The sequence below is a fragment of the Erigeron canadensis genome, chromosome 7 (genome assembly GCF_010389155.1).
Source record: "Erigeron canadensis isolate Cc75 chromosome 7, C_canadensis_v1, whole genome shotgun sequence".
NCBI lineage: Eukaryota > Viridiplantae > Streptophyta > Magnoliopsida > Asterales > Asteraceae > Erigeron > Erigeron canadensis.
Window position 1 is genome coordinate 33941278 of NC_057767.1, and position 11205 is coordinate 33952482.

Genomic DNA, 11205 nt, shown 5'->3' on the forward strand with positions numbered 1-11205 from the left:
TGTGGCAAGACCAATTTCTCGACGCCGGTCCGTATACCGGCGAGTTTGAGGAGCACTAGAAGTTGTCGTATCTTCAAGATAGTGTAATGCGTTAAGAAAGAATTCTATAGAGCTATCGTTTGATTCGTCGGGAGAGTCGCTCGAATTATACAAATTACCGGAAGCCATATTTTTTGGTGATGGGTGTAAGAAATTAGTGATGAAAAGGTTGGGGTGTTTGAATTTTATAAAAATGTAGTGAAAATGGGAGTAGTTGTGTGTTGTTTTGGGAAGAAAAGAGTGTGTATATATATCAAGAAAGAGGTAAAATAATAAAGAAAAAAACAAACGGTAACAACATACTAGCCGTTAGGCTTGGTCAAAGGTCCACGTGGCCTGCTGTGGTTGGTCCTTTCCCTGCACGCGGTCCCCACACGCTTTTCTCTCTCCTCGGGTTCACTACACCAAAGCCGCTCCCTTTTTCCCCACCCCAAACGACCGGCGGCGTTGTGCCCGCATCACCCCACTCGGGCCAGTGCCCTTCCCCGCCTCCACTCCTTCCCCTCTAATAGATTCTCTAGCTGTTACCTTGATTTTTTAAATTACAATCCAATAAAACATCCCTGGTTTTTAAAACTCATTTCTGGATGTTAAAAAGAAAAAAAGAATATTAAATACTTGATATTATATTCTCTTTTGAAAAAAGTTAAAAACTTTCTGAAGTTCCAAATTAACTGTTTTTAATTTCAATTCACAGCAAAGAAATCTTATTTGAATTAAGAACACTAGTAAGAAACTAAACATTGCAATGACCACTTTAATTAAATATGAAACCAACACACCAAACCTAAACAACTCAACTTTCAAAATAAAATTCATCCTCACACCAACCTAGTACCACATTCCATATGACCTCTTAACTGATAATGAACCTGTTATAAAACTAATAATCAGAGGCGGAGTCAAGATTTAATATTAATCAAGAGGAGTTAGTTAATTGTTGGATTGAAAGGGACCGATTGAAAAGATTTTTGTTTTTTTTTTTATTTGAACGACATACTATTTAACTCCTCTTAAGTTACATGAATGTCTGAAATAGAATTCAGAGTTCTCCAAAACTCTTTATTAATCCATTCCCACAAATGTGAAAAGTGAGATACGTCTAAGTGGATCCTTCCAATGTTAAATATCTTACCAATAATGAGTCACCAATCATTGGTTAAAAAAGTCATTTTGATTCAATTTCTGAAATGAAAACTTATTACATATATGATAAATTATGTTGGTTTAAGGGGATTCATCACTTTCTAGCTAGCCCCTGTTTGCTCATTCTCTATGCTATTATCCTAATCCAAATCTGAATCGTGTTTGTCAGGCTCATAAGTATTTTCATCTAAATTCTCAACATAATCATCTTCATCGAAATCCTCAAGTATTCTTACCTATACTAGCTAATAGTAAGTAGTTGCGCCAAGTTGTCCAAATTTATATGCATATATTTCTCCAACATTTTGTTGCTATATACATTATTTACTTTCTTTTTTTTTTCTTTTTTTTATATTCCGCTTTAAGTAGTTGTTTAGTACATATACGTATGGTAAATTCGTATAATATAACAAGCTAGTAACCCTTGACATATGGATTACAAAAGCCTACGGCTGGGGAGAATATAATTAACGGAGAGGATTGTGTGATGTTTAAGCTATAATTAAGAATTGAACGAGATTCCTTTTGGTAAAATTATAGAAACATACAATAGTAGTGGGAAAATTTTATATATGCCATTTATAAGTTGCAAAATACCATATATGTTCAATTAAATTTTCAAATATCATATATGCCATTATTAAAGTTGAAATATATCAAAATTACCCAAATGAATAAATTTAATCAAAATAAAACATAAAATCCTTTAAAATTATAAATACCATTTACATTGACCATTATGTCCTTTTTTTTATTATGTCTAATTACATAACATATAAAGAGCATAATTTTGAACGACTCAGTGGAAAAAATGTTTATACTTTACAACTATAATTGACTCTTGTTAATGGAAAACAAAAAGTCCGGTATCTTCAAATGTTAATGCGAGTGCAAAAAGTCTTGTATCTCATCGTGTCAATGAGTAATATATCTGCACATGTTATTAGGAGACTGAAAAGAAAGAAGCATACAATCATACACAGAATAGATGATCACGAGCAGTAAGATGGGTTCTATAATAGAATAGATGATAACGAGCAGATTATAAACACTAGAATACGGATTTGGATACATATTATGTAATTAGAGATAATAATAAAGAGGGTATAGTAGTCAACTGTAAATGAGTATATATAGTTTTGAATGATATTATTGTTTTAGTTTGATTAAATTTAATTATTTGGGTAAATTTGATATATTTTAAGTTTAATAATGGCATTTGTAATATTTCAAAATTTAATTAGGCATATATGATATATTGAAGTTTATCAATTGCATATATGAAATTTTCCCGTAGTAGTATGATTGTTTCAATGTATTATTTGTAATTAAAACTGCAAATAATTAACATGTTGAAAGTTGTAAATGTTGATAAACTAGCTAAGCTAGTAGCATTTTATAATATGATTTAGACAAAACAATTACTTATTGGTGTGTCTATTCGGGTCCAAGCCTACCATTAGCCATGTTGCTATCTAATCTACACTACTGTTGCAGTGTTTACTTGCTAATCAATCTAATGTCTGTGCCAACTTGTTCACATTTTAATTGTTTAATTAGAAAGGTATAAAATTAGTTCCCAAAGTTTCTCTATCCAGACTTGAGATATGTAACATCTCATCCATGTCTATGAAATTAAATATTGTTGATGTTATGGTAAGTTAAAAACATTGATGTATTACACATTTCTCCTCCCAGACCAGCCTCACTTGAAAGATGATGATCAACTGCAATGACATTTTTTTGTGACTATAAGATGACATGATGTTAAAAACCAATTAATTTTAAGGTAAGTTACAAAGATATATAAAGTCATTTTGTCATGACACATTAGATAAACCGGGGAACTTTTCATATTTTGGGGTAAGATAAAAATGTCAAAATTATCGCGGTAGATAACTTGAATAAAATTGACGTATGCAAAGAGACAATGCCTCTGAACCAAATTTGCAATTTAAAAAAATAAATAAATAAACTGTTTTGTAACAAATGGAAAGTTATTTAGAAAAGCCCAAGCCCAGTATCAAGATTAATAAATTTAGTACCTTTGGACTTCTGGGCCTGATCACACGGTCTCATTTTTCCAGATAAATAAAACTACATGTTTTGTTGAATCGGTTATATTATTTTATTATATTTGTGTTGAACAAAAATAATTCTGATATGCATATGTTTATTTAAAAGGGTGAAAAAACCAAAAAAAACCTTAGTAGAAACCCGAACTCGCCATGTAATAGTTGTACGAGCCGTGACGTGAACGAATAGTAACTCGCCATGTAAGCGCGTTACTATTCATAACGATGACCTTTAATATATAGTTTAATTTAATGTAATGTAATTTAATTGGACTTTTGGGACTTACCGCATTCTTCTTTTTGCCAAACATTTCATTTTTTAAGCCATCAATAGTTCAATACTGTAGTCGGAAAAGTTCAAAAAAATTATGATTATGTAGACATGAATGTAATCTATTTACTAAAAATAATGTTAGCTTTTTAGGAAAGAAAATCAAATTCTATTAGTTTCATAATTTTATTTTGTTTTGTACCAATATTATTAATTTTTTATTTTATATATAAATAAATATTATGGAAAAAGTATGGAGATTTTACAAGATTTTTAACATAATATGAAAAAAATAAGGGGTAATCTCATATTTTTAACATAAAATTATACCCCCAACCCCCTTAATTTTACAAGATGCACCAATATATCCCTTCATGTGAGAGAGACAGTTCCCATGGTCAGTAGTTTTGTACACTACAGTACAGATACTAGGTTAATGTAAAAACTTTTATTCATTAAAAAATATATATATATATATAATAATAATAATAATAATAATAATAATAATAATAATTAATCAATAGAAGACTTCGATACTAACTAAATAAAATCTATTCTTTTTAAGTGAAAAATTACTTTAACTAATTATCATTTCAACTGATACAAATATAACTCTAAACTAATAAAAAAAATTCAAATCACAATATAGATGTAAAATTCGCACACATTTCATCTTTCAAATACACTCATTAACAATCACCAAATGACCAAGTAAGAGGAGCTTGTTTTCGCACAAAAGTTTCCAAGTTTGAGTATTAGTTTAGGCATGTGTTAAGTTAAGTGAACACAGGTATCAAATAAGTATTTACTTTGTTTAATAACTGAGTATAAAAGGTAACTCTTTCAATAATGAAAGTTTGACTCAGGAGGATATGGGTTTGAGTTCCGAGCGAGCAAGATGTACCTATTAATTGTCGTGTATTTAGGCAAATTAATTAAGGTTTTTTCTTATACTGAGTATTGAGTGAGGACTCAATGACGTAGTTAGTTAAGACAACGCAACTTTAATCTTAATTGTGTTATTTGTTTGTGACTGTCAAAAAAAAAAAATATTATTGATGGATGGGCCATGGGTTTGTACGCACGTGGAGTCAAGACATTCAGGGGGTAAGATTTGTGCAGACATTTGATTGGACCGGTAAGAAATAGCCGGGTCCCAGCAGGTTGCCTTAAAACAAGTCTTTAAATCACCAAATTTTGCGGGATTCTTGTACGAAAATAATTCACTCTTTTCAAAATTCGAAATTAGAATTTAAGTAAAAAATAATAATAATTTTAATAATAAAATGTTTTGAAATTTCGTAAAAATCTTAGGTGACATAACAACAGAAAAACAACTAATACCACCTTAAGTTTGTAAATAAGAGTATGGTACCCGCGCAATGCGACGACGGTATTGGGTACGGCGGTCTAGTATTGTCGGTGACGGTATTATTCCTGGTGGTGGCAGTGTCAAGTCTCAAATGATGTAGGTTAATGTAAATGTGACAGTGAAATATTTAAAAAGATAAGGGCTTAAAGTGTTAATTATTAAAATAAATGTAAAAGATAATTCGTTTAATTCAAAGACAAGAATTACTAAAAATAAAAAGGGTCATTTTGCTTTATAAAAGAGTAAAGATAGAGATATAAGTAGCAATTTTATCCAATTTGCCAACGACAGTCTTAGAATATGTTGTTAATGTGTTAAAAATCATTGTATTTTTACCATAAAATTTATAAGATGAACTTTTAATATGAAAAATACAATTTTTTGAACGATAATGACCGTCTTTAAAGATGTAATTAACACTTTTATTTTATTTTTGAGCTTACAAAGTGTTATTATATGCTATTTTTATCCCAGGTGCATCTTAATTAGTACATGAACCTTGTTATATTAATAACATGTGATAAATAAAAACTTTAGTGGAAATTTTAAAATGTAAAAAGAAAAATATTGGGAGAAAGAAAAAGTTAGTTTTCTTAGAAACTATTTATGGAAAAATTACAAATTACAATCATTTTTTTTAATAAGAATTAACATGAGAGTTTTTTTTTAAAATATTGAGTTAGTAGTTATATTTATTATTAAGAAGACTAAATTAAATTCAAGTCTCCAGACTTACTTCTTGTAGACTAAATTAAATTCAAGTCTCTAGACTTACTTCTTGGCCCATAATTTAGATATAATAAAGAAAAAGGAAAAGAAAAATAATAAGTCTAGGCTTTGCTGTAAAAGCACTTAGGTAACAACATCCCTATATTATATAAATCTCACTTCAAAATTTGTTAGTTATTGCCTATGTGACATGCTTAAAAATACAAGAAAACCCAAAAACCATTACAATATTGAACCTTGAAGGTTTACGGATTAGTTACTTTTGTAAGAAGTTCAAATTTTCAAAAACGGATTAGTTATGCTTTCAAAAAGTTCAAATTTTCAAAAATTTGAATATGTAACCGTTCGTGTATTATTACTTGTGGCGGTTACTTCCTTGCATGTCTATGTCTATATAAGGCCACTTTCATTCAGTTTTAAGGCATTTCAAAACGTAAACACATAACAGATTAATTTTAGCATGGCTTCACTAAACCATGTTTCAATTAGAAACTTGCATCCAAATAATAAGCCATGTACGATAACGGTTAGAATTTGCGGCTATGGAAGCAACCTCTATATGGAGATGTTAATAAAATAGGTAGTATTGAGATGATCCTGATGGACGAACATGTAAGTATTCATTGTTTGTGAATTTTTTTTTTTTTTGATTAGATTACTTTTCAACATAACTTTCTTTCGAATTTATAACTAACTTTTTAACATTCTAATGTATAAACATTTTCATTTTGACAATTTGATAAAGTGGTTGTTGTTGCAACAATCGGTTTTATTCCAACTGACCAGTTATGGTATTCAATGGAATGTGTGAACTGTTCTCAAGACGTTAAGTTGACCGATCTCTACATGGATGCAGTCGACATTATTGATGTTTTAAGGGACAACAAAATGTGGATTTGTTGTTCATGTAACAAGGAAGGAGTTCTCATCAATCCTAGGTATATGTTTATCTTTCATGTTAAAACTCTATAATCATTAAGTTGTGTGGTAAAATTGTATCTCTGTTTTTTTGTTTTTTTTTTTGGTAGGTTTAATGTGAAAGTTAGGATTGTAGATGCCACTAGTGCTATTGGAGTTAAAATGAATGATCAACAAATTTCAAATCTTATACAAAGAACAGCTTATCAAATTTGTGATGAAAATTATGAGGTATATTTGGTTTATTTTAGTGATAAATAAGATTTTTCTATGCATTTTAAGTCATTAATTTTTTTAAAAATGGTCATTAGTTGTAATAGGAGTACATTTACTTCGCTACATGCATGCTTGAACTGGTGTTAAAGAAATTATTTAAGGTTATAGCGCATCCACGTGGGTCTATATATCAAAGTGGGGGAAAATTCATAATACCTATCACATCCAGGTAACCAACATAATCCTTCTTATATGCGCCTACTATGGGCAATCAATTTTATAATTTCTCTCCGGCGTGCAATGTACGCGTTTTAAGCCCTCGTGTATCATTAATAAATCCCAAGGTATATCTAGCATTCTTTTTCTTTAAATTAATCAACTCATAAGAATATTTTTATTATGTCCAACTCAGTTATATTTATTCATTGATACAATCTTAAAATAAAGTTTAAGAAAAATTATTTAGGGTTGTCCGTGCATCGCACGGGGTCTAAGCACTAGTGTGTTTATAATATGGGGGAGGTATAGTTTATATAGATACATACACAAGGAAGGAGAAAAAGTGCAGGTCGGGGTTGGGGGAGAAATTACCAAAATGCCCTCGTATGTAAATAATTTAACAAAATAAAAGTAACGTCATTAGCCAAAAGGATGAAATGTGCAACTAATTCGACTAGTTTGGATGTATTTAGCTAAAAACTTCAACCAGAGATGTAAACCATGAAAACGGGTAAACCACATGGACGAATCGTGCAATCTCTTATATTAATAAAACAAAATTGTGATGATGTCATTTTATTTTAAAAAAGACTTTTTAATATATAATCTTGATATTCTTATGACATCATCCAAAAAATTTAAAGGTGGGAAAAAAAAATAAAAACTTATTTCATATTATGAATTCAAAATATTTTTAATATATAATTTCTATTAAAATGAGAAATAAATTTGTTAATCAAAATTGATTATTATAATTCGGGTTTGGAGTTAAATGTATGAGATTTAAATATCATTAGATTTTTAACATAGCTAATGTGATATGTATATACTATGATTTTTAAACAAATTGTAGTTTTAACATCGCTTAATCAAAATTTACAATATAATAGTGTTCAATATAATGAAAAATTGAACATGTTTATTGTGTTGTATCTTTAGAAAAACAAATTCTATTCAGGTGCCCACATAATATACAGGTTAATTAGCTAGTATGTTTATAAAACACCCTCTAATTCCACAAAACCATCACCATACCATATTACCTACATCAATGAATGTATATGAGTGAGTTTTTTACATGTAAAAGTCTGAAAAACTATTAAAAATGCATAATTTTTCTACACTTATAAATATATTAAAAATTTTACGCCTAAAATTATGAAAAAATATCAAATATTTTCACCATTCAAAGTGGAAAAATTAATTTTGTAACAACTAATTTCTTCACGCTCTTTCACACGTAAAGAAATTTGGTGTTATAATTAGACTTTAATATTTTAAAATGTGACCAATTAATATATTTTTACACTTTTAAAATTGTGAATTTTTTTCCCCACGTGTGAAAACATTATAATCTTTTAAAGTTTTCGACACTTTTAAATATGGATAATTTTTTTAATATATTTTTTATTGTGAGAAAATAAACTGACTTAATTTTTAAAAATAAAAGTAAATAAATAACATATTTGTTATAGTAAAACTCTATGAATGATTACGAATTCACAATAGAACCAGGACTTCCCAAGGAGTGATCTCTTCATACTAAATATGTGATTTCTGCGCAACGTATAGTAACACCTAAATAGATACACACATTACACAAAAGCAATATTTTTCCAACTTTGCACAACTAAGGTATTACAATTAAAGTGTATTGTTGACCTTACTAGAGTAAAATAAAGTAACTTTTGGGTCCTAAATACCGTCTTCAACGGTGTATGGGGAGGTTGAGATGTAGACAGTCTTAACTCTACCAAAGGTATAGAGGCTGCTTCCAGGTTTTACCAAATATAGAAAAAGACCTCCAGCTTTGCTGGGCATAAGGATCGAACCCATGACCTCTGTCTCCAGAGACAAGGGCTCCAACCACTAATATAGATCATAATTGAATCTATATATATATATATATATATATATATATATTGGGAAAATGATAATTAAACTTTACATAAGTTTAGGTACTGTCACTTTTAAAAAAGTATAAATTAAACATTTGAATTTGATAAACATATCGCCCCTGAATTTTACATAACCCCCTGCTTTACCTAAGGCATGTTTTCCCTAACATTTCCCTGTATATATTATTACTAAATCTGAAAAAGGAAAATAAGATATATACCTAGAGAGCAAATTTCCTGAACAACAAGTTTAACTTCATTAAAATATGGATCGCATATATATAATTCCTTGTTTTAAAATTCGGAACGAGCCACATTTGATATGGAGATGCTTAAATCTATTGAAGTTAGAAATCTAAAATCTTCTCAAGTATCATTCCTTGGCCTTTTAAGATTGACAATAATTAAGAAAGTTAGTTTCGATATCTTCATATATACGTCGACCCCAAGTACTGTAGTTTGAATCAAGACATATGTGTAAGATCTGTAGAGCTCGATCATTTCCCGATCAAAGGTTTCATAGAAGTCGATCACATGATCATCATGTAAATTTTGCAGCTATCCTGGTTGAAACCAAGAACGTGTTACACAACTAAAAGTTTTTGTTCCATAGAAATTAACTAGTAAACTAGGTTCTCTTCTAAACAAGTGATGCAAATACTACCATTACAACTAGAAACTTATGTAACCACAAGTCAATTTCTTGCAATTTAGCAAGATCGTTCAAAGTTAGATTAATTTTAGACACCCAAAGGATATGTGACAAAATAAACCTAGCCATAAGAATTGAAGAGAACCACTTTCATAAATAAAGCCAAATAGAGGAAGATCAGAACCTAAAATATAGAAGCTTTTAAAAAAAACTAAATACCAATTCAGAGAGATCATGTGTTTTTCCTAGCTTATAAACTTAATACTAGTTCCAAATAAGCAACTTCAAAAGATCCTTATTAAAAACTACTTAATTAGTTCATCGACAAATAAGTAGTTTTAATAAGCACTTTCTCAAGCTCTCAAAATTGCTTCAATTTATCAAAACGCAATAATCCGATAAGCAGCTTTAATTAATTAATAAACGAAAACTACTCCACACCCTAGCTAGCTAATTATTTCACACATGATCACCCGGTGGAAGACCAAAACATTGAAACGATGATGATGAAGAAGATGATGACATATTTATTGCAAACGATTTATTATCCTCTTCTTGAGAAGAAGTCGGCTTCCTTCGCTTTTTCTTCTCGTAACTTATCCCTCTAGCTTTCGATTGCATATCACGAACTTCACGAAGATAAAGCCTAACAGCTCGAGCACCAAAAGGGTTTGTCTCAGGCTGACCACCAGTTTCTTCATAAGCAGCCCTTAGACGACCAATCAAAGCATCTAGACTTCCCCAAGCTTGTCTAAGAGGACAAGGACAAGGACACGGTGGGTTCGGGTGGCCATAAAATGGACACACGGGTGAGTGAACTTTTGTCTTGCCAAATTGATCAAGATACCTTAGAAACTCTAGCACATTTGCACCACTACATCGGGCTAGTGTTAGTGGTGGCCGATGGTTTCTTAAGTATTGACAAAAAGTGTTCCAATCGCGACGTTTTTGGTTTTGGTACCGACTTGGAGTCGTCGAAGAAGCCGTCGGTGAGCTGGACGACGAAGCGGCTGCTAAAAGGTCACTAGGGTTGTTGTTGATATTGTTATTATTAGATGTGATTTCTAATTCTTGGTGGTTGTTGTTATAAGGATCCATTTTTTTTGTAGTGTTGTTTATTTTTATGAATCTAGAGGTTTTTCCTGATTTGGGTGACTAGAATTATTTGAAGATCTATGAAATAAACTTTCACTAGGACATGATGATATGATGTTTTGATGGGTTATCTTTATAAATATTGCTAGGGTTTCCTATTTTATGACATAAAAAACAGTGAGAGTATTATTCCAAGATTATATAAGATGAGATATGATGGATGGATTGATGGTGCATGATATATGTAAGATGATCTATATATATATTGTATGGCTAGTTTTGGTTGGACAAGAATTCAAGACTACATAAAGGTAGAAGAGAAAGAAGAGAGACAATATACGGATAGCTAGCTAGTATATAGTACTAGTAATAGTATAGACTTACACCATTATGTGTGTGTGTTTGATTGATGTTGAGGTGAGTTGCCATTGATGAAATGAGATTTAGGAGGTTTTTAGAGTGAAAAAAACAGTAGAGTTTTACAAGATCTTGGGAAGATAACTAAAAAGATGGTTTTTTTGTGGTGTTGTGAATGTTTATAGATAGATTCATATTGGGTTTGCTAAAATAGGGCA

At 30.3% G+C, this 11205-nt stretch overlaps 1 protein-coding gene across 1 annotated transcript; it reads right to left on the reverse strand.

Moving 5' to 3' along the window:
- Positions 1 to 9900: 9900 nt before the first annotated feature.
- LOC122608284 (protein LIGHT-DEPENDENT SHORT HYPOCOTYLS 4-like) lies at positions 9901 to 10842 on the reverse strand. The gene has a single exon (XM_043781373.1). The coding sequence runs from the start codon at positions 10631 to 10633 to the stop codon at positions 9995 to 9997; it is 639 nt and encodes a 212-aa protein (XP_043637308.1). The 5' UTR covers positions 10634 to 10842; the 3' UTR covers positions 9901 to 9994.
- Between the last annotated feature and the right edge of the window lie 363 nt (positions 10843 to 11205).